The sequence below is a fragment of the Dendrobates tinctorius genome, unplaced genomic scaffold (genome assembly GCF_039654945.1).
Source record: "Dendrobates tinctorius isolate UK_male_01 unplaced genomic scaffold, ASM3965494v1 ptg000117l, whole genome shotgun sequence".
Lineage (NCBI taxonomy): Eukaryota > Metazoa > Chordata > Amphibia > Anura > Dendrobatidae > Dendrobates > Dendrobates tinctorius.
In genome coordinates, this window is record NW_027361785.1 from 12,321,478 (window position 1) to 12,340,587 (window position 19,110).

Below are 19,110 nucleotides of genomic sequence, written 5' to 3' on the forward strand. Positions count from 1 at the left end.
GGACCACCCTTTTTCAATTACGATGTTCTCCCTTATAAAATAACACCACCTCATAGTCACCTCCTGTGCCAATATCGTTACAGTAGTGTCGACATAGGTTCTCCCGGGGCTTGTGTGACATTGTTATGTCACGAGATCCCTGTGGCCAGTCAGCGCTGGCTTCATTCATCCCTCCTTCAGAAAAATTAGGGATCCGGAGAAGTGAGAGCTGCGGCTGCTCTTTCACATTGTCCGGATGCCAATTCTGTCCGAGGGTGAAGCCAACGCTGATTGACCGCAGGGATTGTGAGGCCTAATAGTGTCAAGTGAGCCGAGGAGAGCCAGTGATGACACCAGTAGAATGGCGTCAGAGGTGAGTGTGGGTATTATTATTTTACTGGGGGGAGGACTTGGAGATTTAGAAGGGGTTGTCTGTGTAGTGGGCAGCCTATTTAATATCTCTTTTAGAAGGTCTCAGTAGTTGTATGCTGTACTGAATAGTAGTGAAAAAATACGTTTCTGGATTGTGAAATTAATTACTAAGGTAGATTTGGATTTCTTCATAACATAGTAGACAAGATAACGGCTTCTAATTTAGAAGATATATTACAATTACAGCAAAACGGAGAAATACTGAAAATAAACAAATCCAAAGCCGTCTGTAGCAATAGATTGTATCTTAAATTGCAACAAAATATGAATGTTATATTAGATAATTTCTCCTATATTTAAATGGGATTTCTGTTTTTGTAGCATAAATATGGCATGTACTATATATTGTGTGAATTCCTCAAACATTTCTCTTATCTGATAAGTGGATACAGTTGAATTCATTCTGTGCAATGGTCTGAGGGCCAAACAACCTTGACATCACTCTCACATGTAACAACCATTACGGCAAATTTTCAGAAAGATTGGTGAAGGCGCTGAGGTATTTCTCTCTTAGAGGCTCTCATCAATGCAGCTGTGTCTGGAAACATCTTCTATATTCTGTTGTCCTCAACTTTGTTACTGTATATTATTCTATATACTGTTACTTTACCTAAAACATATTGGGGCTATAGAGAAGGAAATGGTGTGTAGCAGAACTCTCACCGGCATAGTATGGCCATATGCATATAAATTGCATAAATGGTCATGACCAGCCACTTATATGTGGCTGGTCATGACCATTTCTTTGGCTGAAGTAATCGCCTCCTGTGCAGTCATGATGATGGCGTAGAGGAGTGATGGCGTCTGGTGTCATACTTGGATAAGGGCAGCGGTAAAAGTTGATTGACATGTTAATACTGAGGCAAAGGCATGCCTGTTGGAATATGTTTGGTGCATCAACTCCATTCCTGTCTATGAGTGTTTAGTTGCTACATTTGTATGCTGTTTATAAAGAACAAAAATAAAAAAACTCCCAGAGGCTCACACAGGGAGAGCATGTGACTGTATTTCCTGTGTATGAGAGAAGCAGCTTGTTGTAGACTCTGCACAGATAGAGACACACAAATGATTTATTCCTGATCTATTACGTTTATCATATATTGTTCCTGATTGTTCCTGAATAAAGAAGCTCTGTTGTCACACGCTTGAAGAGTATCCTGAATAATCCGCTGCCAACAATGCCACAATACAGGGATCACATAGGCAGAGTCGTGAAGTATATACAGTATAAGCAGTGCCCTTATTAACAAACAAGGATTTACACATCCCGTGAAATAGTACGCTACAGCTACAGATGGTGCTATAGTGTGACTGTGAGCTGTAGGGCAGCTGAGACACTGATAGAGTGAGAAGTATTCTATGAAGCTTTTCCTTATTCTGACCTTTTAGATGAACAATAAGGTTTTGGTTTTTTTTTTTCAGTATACCACATTTTTGTAGTCTAGATTTATTTACACTTATTTCTTGTACAAGGAGGATAAATCAAGAAATGTTTCAGTTAAGTAACAAATACAGTTGTCCTCACTGTTAGGCCAAGCAGTCTAAAAAATTTCATCAAGGAAACTTGGACGTTTTTTCTCACTTGTCATCCATGTATAATCCATATGCAGTCCGTTTTCTGTTTTTTTTTTACGGCAGCTATAAATTAACAAGTCCATTTACAGTTTCCAATGTTAAAGAATTGCAATGTATCTGTAATAATCAGATGCTCTCACCCGATTTACAGAAGAAACTAGTGCATGCGGCAATGTTTTTCACACGTGGAATCTGTCGATAATAAAAATCTTGCGCCTCCACCGCCCATTGAATAACGTTTGTACCAGTGAGGTTCTTTTTTTTTTTTTACAGGCAGCACTTGAGCCAAAAATACAGCTGTGTGAGCAAGCCCTTTGTCTGCAGCCTTTTCTGCATGATCATCAAAAAAGTTTTGCAGGAACTTCAGAGAAAACATAAGTGCTATTGGTGATCGATTCCATTGTTGGTAGTTGACCAACTGAAATCCCCTTTAATTATCCAAGGTGGCACAGTTTAGCATTCAGTTTCAATTGTAATGAGACAAAATAGGATTAAAAAAAATGAGACGAATAAGAGGAATTGCTGAGATATTTTTATATATTTCTTGTGCATTTTCTTTGTTTAGTGTTCCTTTAAAGGGAATCTGTCACCTCATTTTTGGCCTATGAGATGCGGCCACCGCCATTAGGGGCTTATCTACAGCATTCTGTAATCTGAAAGATAAGAAAAACGAGTTGTATTATACTCACCCCGGCGTCCGGTCTGATCCGATGGGTGTGGCGGTCCGGTCCACTGCCTCCCATCTTCTAGCGATGACATCATCCTCCTTACTTCTGCCACGGCTCCTGCGCAGGCATACTTTGTCTTCCTTGTTGAGGGCAGAGTAAAGTACTGCAGGCGCTGGACCTCTCTGACCTTTATCGACGCCTGCGCACTGCAGTACTCTGCTCTGCCCTCAACAGGGCAGATAAAATAAAACACACCTGCACAGGAGCAGAGACAGAAGTAAGGAGGAGGACATCATCGCTAGAAGATGGGAGGCGCCGGACCGGACCACAACACCCATCGGACCAGACCAGACCCCGGGGTGAGTATAACCTAACTCGTTTTTCTTATCTTTCAGGTTATTTCGGGGGCTTATCTACAGCATTACAGAATGCTGTAGATAAGCCCCTGATGGCTGTGGCCGCATCTCATAGGCCAAAAATGGGGTGCCAGATTCCCTTTAAAGACGTCATTATGTAAAATCTTTTAAATGTTTTAGCCCTTCTTGCAGTACAGATAATCTCTCAAGTTAGATCAGTTTTGCTAATCTCTCTGCAGCCATCGATCATTTGCTTCTGCTATTAACAGATCACATAGTAAGAATTTGCAATCTGCTCCTTCGTCTTTCTCCTTCTACAGTAAATACAACATTAGTCTATTGGGTCTGATTGTGTCCAAGAATTTTATTTTTAGTGTTCTATTCAGACATTAAAATATTACATTATTTTATTAATATAAATCTTTAGTTTAGTTTATACAGCAGAATTTGTTAATGTACCGTATACGTTTTTAATACATTACGGTAAGGATCTGGTCACATTTGTGATGGGGCTTTCTAGCAGATGTTCCATAGACGTGTCCGTTACTTTTGACAACAAGAATAAGGTTAGTTTCACACATCCGTGAACCATAGATTGTGCTCTGATCAGAAGACTGATCTAACTGCTTCAAATATTCCCATGAAGCTGTCAGCTCAGGTTGGGAAACCCAACGGTTGGGTCTGGTCTTCCAATCCAAGCATGATCTGTGTTTTACAAATGTGTGAAATCAGCACGATCCTTTTCTTGCTATTAAAACTATGAAAGCTTCTAAGTAAATCCCAAATGGACCCATTTATAAGTCATTTGGGTCCGACAGGCAATAGTAATACCTGGCGAACAATAGATGCCATAGCGCAGATCTGAACTGAGTCCAATATACCAATACAGGTGTTGTCTGGTTTCAATAATAAAATGTGGCCTTTGCAGTAATATAACAAAATTCACATTTCATACCTATTGCTACTCTAGTGCACTACATCTTTTTTCCTATTTTTTTTTTATATAAATATGATTCTTGGGGGGCATGGCTATGTAGCCGAGGAGAGAGGACACATGCTGAGGGAGCTCCTGCATATCCTGTCTTCATCCTGCACCAGATCTTCTTATTGCGACATACCTGGCAACATTCGGGACCCCCCTGGATACCGGGACCCCCCCTGGACCCCCCGCGGGAGGACATAGAGCGGCTCTGGTGAGCTGGTGGCTGGAGAGGCCAGGACGGACGGCGGGGCATGCATGAGGCAGCGGCCATCTTAGATACTCGCTCTGTCAGTTAGAGCTGCGGCATCTAGCCCTCACCGCTGCAGAGTTACCGGGCAGTGGCCCATATCCTAAAGACTCAGGGGATATGAGGTGAGTGCCCTGGAAAATGGGGCCCCTTGTTCCCCCCTCTTACCAATAGACCCACTTGCCTGCTGGCGCCATTACTGTGGGGACCTCTGCTCTGCCCACCGCTGCTGTCTTTGCGGGGGCTCTGTGTCTCTCCCCCTCCCCTGGCCACAAGAAGCTTAATCGATACAGCACCAGGCACTGCTCTTATTAATCTATGTGACACCCCTGCATGGGAGCTGCTCCTGGGACATCATTACTTAACACTAGCCCTGCTGTGCTTATAACTGAAGGGGAAAACCCCCCAAAGTATACACCAGATTGTAAGCTTGCGAGCAGGGCCCTCATTCCTCTTGGTATTTGTTATAATCTATGTGATCATTGTTATACTGTAATGTCTATTGTCTGTACAAATCCCCTTTGAAATGTAAAGTGCTGCGGAATATGTCGGCGCTATAGAAATAAAATGTATTATTATTATCCTGCTGTGCCACATCACCACTGATCATGAATCGATCTAAAGGATCAGCAGCGGCAGAAAAATTAAGAGTATGCCAGACCCAACCCCTCTGAGAGTGCACAGTCTCTTAGAAATAATCATTCACAAGCTCAACATAACCCTCTGGGGGTGAGGAGGAGAATGAGCAGGAAGAACTGACCCTCAAACAGGCTTCTGAACAACCGATGCAGGCCATCTCTCTGACTAGGACTTCCCTGACTGGTAAAATAGAGGACGTTTACACTGAGGTGGGGAGACTTCGACAAGATTTGCAAGCCATGAGGGGACGCCTCACCGAAGTGGAGACATGAGTATCCCAGGTAGAGGACACCATCACACCTATGGAGGCCAAACTAACCAAGGTGGCAGGCTCTGTGAATGCCTGGAGGCAGAAGGCGGACGATCTGGAGAACAGAATGCGCCGGAATAATATTCGTGTCATTGGTCTCCGGGAACGCTCCTAAGGTCAACATCCTGAGCAATTTCTGGAAGGCTGGCTCAAAACCTCTTTGGGGGATGAATTCTCTCCAGTGTTCGCCGTCAAAAGGGCTCACAGGGTTCCTACAAAACCCTCTCCTCTGGGAGCCCCACCTAGACCTTTCCTGGCACGTCTCCTCAATTGTAAAGACAGAGATACCATTCTGCGTCTCGCACGGCAAAAAAGTCCCTTCAAGTTTGACAATGCTGTGATCTCGATTTTCCCGGATTTTTTCATGGAACTCCAGAAACAGCGGGCGCAATTCATCGAAATCAAGAAGTGGCTCAGAGAGAAATACATTATGTATTCGATGATCTATCCGGCCCGGCTCCGGGTTGTCCACGGGGGCCACTCCGTGTTTTTCACGGATCCAGCGGAGGCGACTGAGTGGCTGCGGTCCCATAAGGGATCCCCTGCAAAGGAATCCTAATGTACTTACTGTTAACCCGTATCCTTCTACTAAAGGTCTAATTGGGGCCTTCTCGGCGGGTATCCAGTTACCAACAATACCAGACACTGAGCTCAGTGATGGTATCCCCTTGTTTGCTTTTTGATGGGAGCGTGGGACTTTGCTCCTATACTGTTAGGTTTTTATTCTGTTTTCTCTTTTTCTCATATAGTTTCCTTTTTTTTCAAAAGTTTAAGTTTTTGTTGTTATTTAGGCAAAGGTCGCAGCCAATGGCAGTTCTGTTATCTGTGTGATATCTCTAAATATGATTCTTGGAGAATTTATTCAGAAAATAAGTAATAACATCACCATTAGAAATGTGTGTCCGTAATGGTAGCTCCCTTTGCACCGCTCCACAGACTCCATGCTTCTTTAGGGCAACTTCCCACCAAGTTACCAACAAATCAAGAGACAAATTGTTTCCAGAGAGATCATTTTATTGCTTTTTCTTTATCAGGCAATGTTTCTGCCAGCATGCCGTTTTGCTTATGCTTGAAAAAGGCCGATTGATGGCTGGAATGTTGATTTGATGATGCATCTTGGATAAATAAATGATTGAAATTATCTATCTGATCACTATTCCAAAAAAATTCTAATTATTGCAGTTACTGCTAAGTTTCTTTCCTAGCTGATAATCAGGCTACGCTGCTTGGTTTCTATATTGTACCCTGCCAGTAAAGTCCGTTTTTCTATTGACTTAATAAAAGCAAATGCACATTATTCATAGCATTTCTTACAAAGGAACAACTAATGTATGGCTCCTATTTCCATGAATGTCATTTGTATCTTCAGGGGATAGAGCACAGATTATCACTACCAGCCTACAAATGTTCGCCTCTGTTTAGCAAGATCACTCGACTTAGATATGCTCTACACAACAACAAGAGCTGTGTATCTGGGAAAAAATAAAGCCTGCTTAGATCTGCCACATTTAGCTCACTGTCTATCTATAAACAGCAGGATTTTCCTGTTCAGCATTTTCACATATTCCAGAGTATTTATAGTAGATTATAAGATTTACTGGACCTATCTACTACTAGAATAAAAATATTCAAAAATATTTCCCAATGTTTACAGATATTGATTCATTGATTCTGCTTGTATTACTTCCATGCTTCAGCACATTACCATGACATTATCATCATTGGGTTGCACTTTTTTCGCTTTCTATGGCAAAAACCTGTTACTGTGCCTTACTAAATATTTAGACTTTCCAGGTTAAAGGGCTTATCTGGGACTTTTTTTTTCTTTATAAGTCTAATAACTTAACGGCAGGTAGTTTCAATCAGAGGAGGCCACAATTGGTCTCCCTAGTGGTCTAGTGAGGGTTTTATGGATTTTGGGCAAGCTATAAAAAACTGGTATATTATAATCTTGTTTGCGTAAAAAGACAATCAATAATGTTTATTTTGTAAAAAATGATCCAATATTTGATCAATCTTGGTCATAATTGTATATTTAGGATGACAAAATACTGGCATTTAAGTTTCGGGATCCGATAATTCAGACCTAATTTCAGAATCATATTAGGTTTTGTCCATTAATACAATAGCACCACCTTTATCAGTCGACTGAAGTATTAATGACTCATCTGACTTTGGAGTCTTTACAGCTGTTGTCCACTCAATATTCAAATTCCAGTTAAACTTGGAAATAAAAATAAAATGAAAATGTCCCAACTTCAAAAACTTAAGTGTGGTCACAATGTCCCAGAAAAACAAATCAATATAAGCTTTTACATCGCAATGTTTTTTAGGTGGTTCCAATGGGTTCTTAATTCCTAGTCCTGAGGCAGATAAGGAGAGTGGGTCACACATGGATACCTGTTTTTGAAATAAAGTAAAAAATATGCTTTCAATCGTAAACTATGATAAAAATATTTCAATTCTCTCGCAAAAAGAAAAGAAGTATGTTACCCTCTAAGGCAAAATGATAACCCATCTTGGAAGAGCTTATGTTGAGCCAGTAGGTTTTTTGATGAAATGTTCACGACAATGTCAGTACCCTTACCTGGGAATCTGTCTGTATCGTCTGTGTTGCTGAGTCTGTGGTGTCTGGTCCCTTAGAATGTGTGCTTGGTCACAGTGACTCTCATTGTGTGCGTTTTTTAAAAAACTGTGGGAGATGTGCACGTGAATAATACTCACTGCCTCAGCGTGAGGGAAAACAATCTTGTGAAGAGAGACGGTGGGCATATGTAAAGGTATTGTGCGAGCTCTGCCATTTGTATACTAAATATAATTGACAATTTGCAATATCTCGTAGAACTTTATTTCACTTTTTGGATTCTGTTGTTCGACAACATTATCCAAAAGTTTTAGTTTTTAAATTCAATAAGATCGATTGGTGTCAGTGGAGATGCTAATTCATCCTCAATTGAGCATACTTTTCTGTTGATCGCCTTCTGGAGAAATTCGATATTAAGCAGTATGAAATCATTTGTACATTTTTTTCACAAATGCTTTCAAATTTACTGCAGAACTTTTTCTAAGAAAATGGTAGGGCATAAATTCATTGACAAGCCCTGTGGTATCATTTGTCATTTATGAGATGATCGGCAAGATTGTAACAAGATAACTCATAAGAAATAAGTCATCTACACTCATGTTCCCAGTCCCGAGACTTCAGTTAGGTTTTTGAAATATGAAGGGAATCTCCTGTGGCGTAAAGCTATGGTTGTATCATCATAGGAGAAGGTAGATGTAGACATCGGGCCAGGTTCTCAATTTAGTTAGATTATATGGTAAAGCTCAATCAGATAATGGTGGGTGCTTCAGTGATTGAGATTGATTGGGACAACCATCCCTATGAAAGTCATTCCAAGTCAAACCAGGCTGCATGAATCAGACTCTGGCTGTGTGATTGATTTTCATTGTGGTGTTTCAGAGAAACATACTGTACTTTGTAAAACTGTCTGGGAACAATAAGGAGAGACCTGACTAATCTGAAGCTGTCCCCAGCTGGCTTCTCCCTACTCTGTTCCTTTTCATTAGCAGGTCTCTCTCAGGAACACCGCACTGAACTTGCTCACTGAGCCAGTGCGCGTGTCCTGAGTAAAGCGAACTGTGCTCAAAGATACCTGTGGAGCGGGCAGCAGCCGAGTAGATGCGTACTTCAGAGCCACAGGACCTGAAGCACGTGACTGCTAGGGGCGTGGCCTAAACTCCAGAGAGCTAGGAGCTGCACGAGAACTCCTAGCAGGGTAACTGCGAGACAAAGTTACCAGAGGGCATAGACAGGGAGAATAGTCAAGACGTAGCCAATGAGTCACACACAGAGATAGCTGCAAAGATACAAGAGGGGCGAGCAGAGAGTAGTCAGGTCACAGGCAATGAGTCATACACAGAGATAATAACGCAGTACAAAATCAACAGGCAAACTCACAACGGGAAACAGAACCTGGTCAGAACCATATAAACAAGCTATAGCAACAAACAGGCACACAGGGGTCAGCACACTAGGCCAAAGGCAAAAGTATAACTGGCAGGGATTGAAGCTTCCCAGGGGTTTAAGAAGCTCTCCCAGAACCAGAAAGAGGCCACAATCATTAGCCCCAGGTGTGCAGGTCAAAACGTGCACCGAGCTCCAGACATTAACCCCAGGTGTGCAGCGCAAAAACCTGCACTGGGATCATGACAGTCTCACCTTATGTCAATCTGTCAGTTCTGTTCCTATAGTCACTGGTTGAGTTTCCCAACTACAGTATATTTTCAGTGCTGTGTTTCAAAGTAAAATATAGTGTCTGCCATTGTGCAGCCCGGTTCTGTTTCATGTTGCCTGTGATTCAGACAGCATGAATCTAATGATAGATTTAATTTAAAGGGAATCTGTCAGCATAATTTCACACCTCAGACTATTTATATGGGCATCTTTCAATGCCAAGTCCAGCCTTTACATGGCCAGTGTGATCCTTTGTTACTGAGAGATCAACGTTTGACTTGATATACAAATGAGGCTCAAGAGCTAGTGCAGATCTGAAGCCTCTATCACGTTAGCTCTACTCACAGCACGACCTACACATGCTTCTGCTTGACTGATGGACTCTGCTGTGTGACGTCAGGCAAAGGAGTCACTGAACATGAGGAGGCCGCACGGGAAGCTGAATAGAGCTGGAGTGACAGATGCTTCAGATCTGCAGCTTCATTTGCATATCAATACAAAGGCTTATTTCTCTGTAAAAGAGGAACGGACTGGCCATATAAAGGTATTGCTGGACTTTTCTTTAAGAGCGCTATGTGCACATACAAATAGTTTGGGGTGTGAAATTCTGTTAACAGATTCCTGTGAAGAATGTAGACAGTTCATGCTGTGAAACATCATGATAGATCCACTTTTAAACTGTGATTGAACATCTACATGGGCTACAGGGTGTGCAATTATTTACAATAAATTGCCAGACAGGGCCCAAAATCTATGATATAATAATACTACTAGTGCATTAATATACAAATATGGCATATAGTCTTATTTACTATGTGAGTTTGTGTATGTAAAAAAACATCCTGACTGTTACCGAAAAGGGATTTAGACTTTATATTTATTTTTTTCTTTTAGCTAAAAAGAAATTTAAGTTTAAATCATTCAAAAAATTATTTGCAAAAAAGAAAAGGAAAGAGCCTTTACCATCAATAAGCTCAAGTGGTCTCAAGCAGAGTCAGTCAGCCAGCGATGTCACCGTCCCAGACACCTTGCCTGCCGATTATGACTCTGAGGAAGAACTTGAGTAAGTTATAGTACTGTATTTGGTGAATGTGTGTATGTTTGTTGTTTATGTTTTTATCTTTATTTCCATTGTTTGCAATTTAGCATGAGCTGACATTCCAATGTATAACATTATTTTATATATTTGAAAGAGTTAATTTCCTGGGTGAAAAAAGTAACATCTTAATTATGCAAAATTGTATTCTGTTGGTTAAACAAATTGATATGTGATGAAAAGCTGACAAGACACATTATAAGTCTGTGAGGCACCAGACCGCCCGCCCTACTAGTGCTTGTCGCTGCGGTGATGATTAGTGGACAACGCCGCCAATTTAAGGCAACAAATGTTAGGACCCACTGAGACGTTCGCCATGACGTGGCAGTGGGCTTTATACAGTCTGATCAGAGAACCTCATGTTCAGTTACATAGAATTTTGCCTAGTGGCATTAGATCAATGCATGATTTTGGAGATGGTGTCGGTTTTTTTTCCCCAGCAAATTATAAGTCAGTTTAGTGACCTAGAAATTGATCAAACAAGTTAATGATTAAATAGATGCCAGTGTGAACTGTACCTTAAATGAGACTCTGTGTATGTGGAGACCTCCCAGGTGTCTTCCCGTTTGCTTCTGGTTTATGACCACCAGAAGGGTAGGTTTACACTAAACTGTTTTCTCCACATCCTAGAAAAATGGTCCGATTATTCAGAACATACTCTGATCAGGGTTTGATCAGCATGGCATCAATTTTTCTTGGACGTGGAGGAGGTAGAAAAAAAATGTTCTCCATCTTCTCCATTCTGTCAGTCCGTGAAAATGTCATTCAAGTGTGGTCTGATTTTTTTCACAAACTTGCATTGCCAATTTTGATCTTACACTTGCATGAAAATCGGACAGGTCTCCTATTTTTTCCATGGACCGTTCGTTCTGAGGAAATAATTGAACATGTGTAGAGATGGGTGAACCTGAACAGTAAAGTACAGGATCTGTACCGAACATAGACTTCAGAGAGCTGCATGAGTCAAGAGCTGTGACCAGCGGAAAAAAGTTTACTACTGGTCACAGAGGCGTCAGCCGATGAGAGAGTACTACTCCCATCAGTTTATACTTGCTGTCACTGATAACAGTGAGAGCAGGCACTGCTGATGGGAGTATTCATCAGCCAGTGCATGCTCTATAATTAAATAAATTAAAAAATAGCGTAGGTTCCCCTCTATTTTTGATAACCAGCTTGTCAAAACTGACAGTTTAATAATAAATCATTTAAAAAAACGGCATGCGGTCCCCCCATTTTTGACAACCATCAAAGCTTAAGCAGACAGCTGGGGGCTGGTATTCTCAGGCTAGTAAGGGGCCATGGATATTGGCCCGCCAGCCTAAATATAGCAGCCCACAGTCACCCCTGAAATAGTGCATTTATTGAATGCCCCAATTCTAGCACTTTGCCTGGGTCTTCCCACTTGCCTTGTGACAATGTCAAGTGGGGTTAATATCTGTGGTATTGATGTCACCTTTGTATTGCCAGATGACATCAAGCCCACGGGTTAGTAATGGAGAGGCATCTGTAAGACACCTATCCATTACTAACTCCATAGTCATATTGCAAATAAACACACAGCCAGAATAATGAACTCTAAAATACAAAAAATACACACTGCTTTACTTTTTTATTTAATATTTAAAAAAACAAATAATAAACAACCATAGTACTCACCTTATTCCCATTCTATTGAAGCCCTCATCCCCTGTAAAAAAAAAAAACAAACAGAAAATAATAAACAAGAATAATACTCACCTAACGCCCATTACATTGAAGCCCTGGTCTCCTGTAAAAAAAAATATATGTAAGAAACAACCATATCCCTCACCTGTCCGACTTACTGTCACACGCTGTAATCCATGTCTGCGATAAGTGGTTTTCGACCTGGACTAGCAGCATCAGTGACTAGCGGTGACATCATCGAAGTTACCGCAGGTCACTGATGCTTGCGTTCCCAGCTCACTTTGGTGTGAGCCGGGCAGATGAATTGCGGTGACGTCAGTGAGATCACCACTAGCACCGTGAGAAAAATTCTCATGGTGCAGAGCTGAGCTCAGTGAGTTCACCACAATTCACCGTAAGAAAATCCCATATATATTAACCCCACTTGCCACCGCCATATGGCAAGTGGAAAAAGCCTTTCCTGTGGAGGCTGCAGGCAATATCCATGGCCCCTTACCACCCTGAAAATACCAGATCCCCAGCTGTCTGCTTTAGTTTGGCTGGTTGTCAAAAATGGTTGTACTCCACACCACTTTTTAAAATAATTTGTTTAAATAATTAAAAAAAACAGTGTGGGGACCCCTCTATTCTTGATAACAAGCCATGATAAAGCTGACAGCTGAGGGTTGCAGCCCACAGCTGTCAGTTTTGCCCTACTGATTATCAAAAATGGAGGGGAACCCACGCCATTTATTTTTTAAATTTAATTTATAGCGCAGGCGCCTGCTGATAAAAACTCCCATCAGCCGCCGCCTTCTCTCGTTATTATCAGTGACAGCAGGCGTAGGCTGATGGGAGTAGTACTTCCATCAGCCGTCACCTCACAGTTGCTGGCTCACACTGTCATCTGACAGCTTGGGAACCACAGTTCTCTGACCACCAGTAGTAATCTTAACGCGGATCAGAGCCAGTGTTTGCGCACTGTCATGCAGATTATAGTGTGGCAAACAATGGATGCTCATGCCCCACATTCATCTGCATGGGGTTTGGATAATGTTCTAGTACCCAAACCAAACTTTTTTTAAATGTTCGGCCAAACCCGTTGGACCCGAACATCCAGGGGTTCGCCCATCACTAGACATGTGCACAATGCCCCAGAATATCATAGGTACAAGTATTATTTGTGAAAACCGCGGCTAGAACTCGTGTGAGAAATTTGGTCATGTGCACGAGCCACATTACTGAGTGATGTCATACATCTTCCCATCATATATATAAGGAACCTGTCCCTCACCAGAATACTGTCATCCCTAGCATCAGGGTATTTTTTTTATAAAGTAGTTGCGAGCCATGACATCACTGATGGAAGTGAGCAAGATCGTTTGCAGGTGGGAGATTTATATTGTTGATCTCGCCACATGAAATACTCTACAGCTCTTTGTGGCATCCTCTGCTACGCTTTTCCGTGATGAACTCCGTTTGTAATGCGACCTGTCATTTTAGGGCAACAGCTGGCGTGCTGGGAAGCAGAGCCGTGTCACACGACAGCATCTTCATTCCAGAGATTGCACAAGAGACGGCCCGACCAATACGCGTCTTCTCTCAAGAGAATGTGTCCGACCACATCAAGGCCCTGCAGGTACTGAATAGAAGATATCGCCATCTGTGCCTCATGATGAGGAACTTTATATAAGTAGATCATGCTTCGTTTTTCAGAAGCTTGCCGATATTCTATAAGTGGTTAACTGAAGGAACTTCATTTTTATTAATATAACAACTTTAACTAGTTCTCAGAAACATTTACACCACATAGAGGATTAAAGCAGTGGGGGGGGTTGGTTTCTGCTTGTCATGTATATAAAGTAACAAAACAATCTCATTGACCTCTCTAATCTGAAGTGCTTTGCACTGGCACCTCTGAGCTGTCAGAGGGAACTTATCTAAGTACATGCTACAAAGTACTTAGCTACCTAAATTAGATTTGCCATTGATTCCTCACGGAATACGAGTCATTCACTGCTTTTACTTTCCTATTTCTGTTACTCTCTTTACTTAGAATTAGGACTTATGGAGCCTATCATTTATGTCACATTCCTATATATTTCATTTTTTTAGTTGATCATTTTCTTAGTATCTTTTTTCTATGCACTTACTGTATATCTATTAATACCGCAGCTAAGTTGTACAGCTGACAAGAATTACAAACAAGGGTGCAGGGGGTACAATTACACCCAGGCGCTTGAGCCTAGGGCACCAAAATGTCCCTTTGGCCCAAATAAGAAGACAACTACTATTAGGTTGTGTGACCACGATGAGTTTTTGATGCTTCTTTTTTTCTCATTTCTGTCACGGGTACGATGAGTTTTATGTGCAGATTTTACCCATAGACCTGCAGTAGATGCAGAAAATCCACAAGTAAAAAATACACGTGTTTTTAGTGCCTTTCTGCAGCGTAAACTCATCAAAAGGGTATGTCACATAACTTAAGATTAAAGTCAAACCAGAATCTTATTTTGCAGACACGTGTCTGGGGTGTTGCCCCTCCTCAGTGCAAAGCATGAGATCTGATTTGGCTATATGAGAGGCCTCTGACTGGGGTTTAAGGGGTAATGTCTCTCCTTGTGGAGCGTGACATAGGTGGCATTAGAGTTCAAATCCTCTTGTTCCCTGAAGAGGAAATTTGCATATTTAATTTCCCAAAGGAGCATTGCACATCCTATAAGTCTCCTCACCCTGACATGTCAGACATGTCACTCTTCACAAAGAGAAATGTTACCCCTTATACCGCAGATTTAAAAGAGCACTGCAGTTCTAAAAAAAAACTAGCGTGTGCATGAGATCTCTGAAAACTCATAGTTTTTGCTGGTACTGTAAAGAGCAGCTTTTACTTTAATTTGCGTAAAAAACGCTGGATGTGATCATAGCTTTATACATGATAGGCAAGTTGCGATGTATGGTGAACCTACAATGCATATTTCATTAATGTCACCTAAGTAACAAAAACACCTAAATGCCTCAATTTCAGTTGAAACTCCAGGCCAATATCAAAGTTGGCCCACCTCCTATTGGGTTCCTCAGTAAACGATCTGATGATGCTGGGACCAGTTCTGAAGATGATGGACTACCACGGAGCCCTCCAGAAATGTCACTTATACATGAAGCTGTTAAAACCAGGGCAAGTATATTATTCCTTATATAAATAGTAGAGGAGTCGCACATTGGCAGCAGTTTAGAATGACCTAAAGTGGACTGAACTGAGAACTATGGAGTTACAGTGCCATTCCGCATGATCTGGACTGTATCAAGCTGGAAACGCTGCAGACAGAGGGAACAAAACTGGACATTGTTTGGACATTAAACTGTACGGCATGAGGCGCTGGGTAGTTAACGTCCAAATAAGAGCTCATTTTGAAAAAATCTATGCATGTGTTTGCAAAAATAAAGCAATACCCTCTAATTTTTATTTTCTCTTCATATATTCTAGAAATGATTTCACTGTTTACCATGGTAATGGAATAGCTGAGCTTTGTGGTTATAGTGCATCGAGTGAAGAGCGTAGCATAACAGCAGTGCAATCCATTATGCGTTCCTTTATTCCCCAGCCTGGCTACATAAGAGCCTTTGTAATCCACAGACACTAGATAATAGATAATGTATCTGTGTGATGTAATGTAGTACCCTAACAGATGAACTCTACAGAAAAAAAATGATTTTGATGTTATTTTCCTCTGATGGAAACACACCCGAAGGCTTTTTCTCCATAATCTTAGTCAATGTCCATTTGTTAAAAGATGATGGGACTAGTTTGAAACTTTCTGATGATTAAAATTGCATTCCTGATGGAGCAATGTAGAAATGGATAGGGCTTATTGCTAGAAAGACATAGGGCCCGATTCATCGTTGTATTTTCACCAGTTAATTTGCCTGACTATCTTTTAATTATTGAATTTTTGCTTTGCGCCAATTTATCAAGCTATTGGCGCCTCTTTTTTATGTTGTCTTTTGCTGTTTAGTTAATTTTCATATTTTTACATATTTTCCTTATGCTTTACACTGATTCATCAAATGCGACTTTTTTGAAAAGTCACAAAATTTGAAGCAATACCACAGGTTTCCACTGGAGTGATTTTATGTCTGACTGTATTTTTCAGTACTTTTTGTGCAATTTTTCAAAACAGGTCACAGACAAAATAAAGGAAGAGCTTTTTTTATTTTTCACTAAATTCATGCGCCAGTGCGCCATTTTGAATAATTTGGGCCAAAAAAGGCAGAAAATCCAAGACAAAAAAAGAAAAGTGACTTGAAAAAAAAAATGCAAATAATGAATCGGGGCCGTAGTCCAATTTCTAGAAAATGTTGACCTATAGTTCAGTATTTTAGTAATATTTTTCCCATTTTTATATTATTTCAGTTTTCAGACATCCATAGACATCATCACAGCGCCCTGAGCTTAGGTGGAACAGGCAGTGAGGAAGACGAACAGGTAGTGTATCTCCCAAAAAAAGGAATCAACTCTTGACACCACATCAATAAATCATCTGTTTGCTCACATTATTCACTCTCCCTTAGACAGAAGCAACTTACCTAAAAGACTAATGACTATGAAGATTATGTATTTAGAGCAGAATGCTTAGAAAGCAAGCCTCATGTTTTACTCTTATGTGAACCTTTGGTTACATTTCTATACATTTTGTCTATAGCAGATCTCTAATATGTACATATGAAGCATTAGCTATTTATATAGTACAAAGCAGAATTCTTCATGGTTGTTCTACCCGCCACCATTAACATAACGCATGTCCCACTTTTCTCATACATCGGGCGAGTGTACTCATTTTAATCTTAATATGCAAATAAAGTTCGTGGAGACTCATTTAAGAGTCTCAAACACGGGACTAGCCAGATCTTCCTCCAGAAAGCACTGCGGCAGCCAGCAAAGGCGCTCAATCAGTGAAATCCTAGGTGCATTACCACCATATTAAGTGGCCACTTAATATGGTGGTAATGGTGGTTTCCGAAAAGAGCCACTCCTTGGCTGGGTCCTTCCCTGGAGGAAGATCTGGCTAGTCCCATGTTTGAGACTCTTAAATGAGTCTCCACGGACTTTATTTGCATATTCGTATTTCCCAGGGAGCAACGCACCTAGGATTTCACTGATTGAGCGCCTTTGCTGGCTGCCGCAGTGTTTTCTTTGACTGGTCTTCCTGAGGTCAGTGATTGTTTCACTTTAATCTTAGTATGACCATAGCAAGATATATAAGGCAACAAGTAGAATATTTACAAGTTGTACAAGATCTAGAGCAGGGGAGCACAATTTTTTTTTGGTAAAGGGCACCTTGTCATAAACATCACCAATTAAATATTCCATAGGGGTTGATTTCATTTTATGAACTCTTTCAGGAAATAGGTCCTCTATTCATCTCTTCAGAATCCAGAAATGAAGAGACCATGGATACGGTCTTCTCCATTGTAGTTTATTTGAGATGCTGACACAATTGAGTGTTTCGCTTCTACCATAAACTACAATGATTATGGTAGCACTCATGCATGGCCACTTCTTCATCTCATCTACTCCTTATCTAGATGATGAAATGGTTCATTGGTGGTTGCCCATCCCAATAGTGTTACCTATCACTCCTCTGCTCCTTAACATTCAAAATACCTCCAGACACTGTCAGGTATGTCTGTGACCACAAAAGCTGAGAGTCACACAGATAGACATTGAGGGTTCAGTACTAAGGGGCTGTGGTGCTCCAATGAGTACAGGCCCCATCAGTTTGGCTTGGTTTACTTTGGTAAAATGCTCTCAGATCATTGAAAATGCTCTCAGATCATTGATTATACTAGTACAATAAAGCCATTCCCAACAAATGCAGGAGGGAGCTGTCAAGAGGTGAAGTGGAGCATTGTAGCACCTTTTTTTCAAGTGTTTGATGCTGTTACATCCACAACCCTCTCATATCTGTCAAATGTCAAAAGATAAATGTTCAATCACCGCACACTCTTGATAGATGCTTGTGAAAATTTTATTGTATAGATGCAGCAAAAACAGAATTCAGGTGCAGGGATAGAGGAAATGGTGAGACGACAAGAACATAACGTTTCGACCCTCACAGGGTCTTATTCATATAGTCGCTGTTGGCAAGGTTCACTGAACGGTATAAAGGATATTCTGATTGCAAAGGACACCTGGGTCCAGGGGAGGTTCAGCGCACCTGCGCCTTGGATTACAGGCTGCAAAGTGAGGGTGTAAACGTTATGTTCTTGTTGCCTCACCATTTCCTCTATCCCTGCACCTGAATTGTGTTTTTGCTGCATCTATACAATAAAATTTTCACAAGCATCTATCAAGAGTTACAACTCAAAACATTATCACCACACAGTTTCCTTCCTTCGTTTCTCTATTGTTCTCCTTTACTCTTTCTACTTGTCCTCTGTCTCCACTGTTTCTCAATACTTCACCACAACCCAGCTCGACACTACAGTCTTGCTTGGCAAGAGTCCTTCACTCGACCTGGTTCCGAGGCCTCTCTCCCCTTAGAGAAGCTACCGTATATGGCCAGTATGGCTGGTACTTATCTTCTCTTGTGCTGACTCTGTGGAACTCCCACCCCGGACAATCTACTCATCTCACGTTCTCAGTCCTGTCTAGGCCTTTTACCTTCAAGATTGACAAACTCTGGGCCTTACTGCTAGGAGTCCTTTACCAGGACCTGTTTCCAGTAATTCACTCTGTCTCTTAGTTCCTTCGGCTCTTGCTGTCTCTTTCTTTCGGTCCCCCTATACTTTTGGGGCACCCCAGAATGCAGTACTGCTCACAATGGACCTTAGGTCAGAAACGTGAGCAGCATGTCCATCTCCTTACACACAGACAGAGCAGCATGTGAAAATTCAGTTGAAACCAGGACTCTCCTGCTGAGTGTAAATCAACTTCATAGCTACTGT

General features: G+C 41.3%; 1 protein-coding gene across 1 annotated transcript in view; it reads left to right on the forward strand.

Annotated features, from left to right (window-relative positions):
• Positions 1 to 19,110, forward strand: part of CRACDL (CRACD like) — a 167,985-nt gene that overhangs the window by 101,865 nt on the left and 47,010 nt on the right. Inside the window, exons 3-6 of the mRNA XM_073590550.1 lie at positions 10,320 to 10,488; positions 13,669 to 13,804; positions 15,191 to 15,340; positions 16,577 to 16,648. Of these exons, the coding sequence (XP_073446651.1) occupies positions 10,320 to 10,488; positions 13,669 to 13,804; positions 15,191 to 15,340; positions 16,577 to 16,648 (527 nt within the window). The remainder of the gene's footprint in view (positions 1 to 10,319; positions 10,489 to 13,668; positions 13,805 to 15,190; positions 15,341 to 16,576; positions 16,649 to 19,110) is intronic.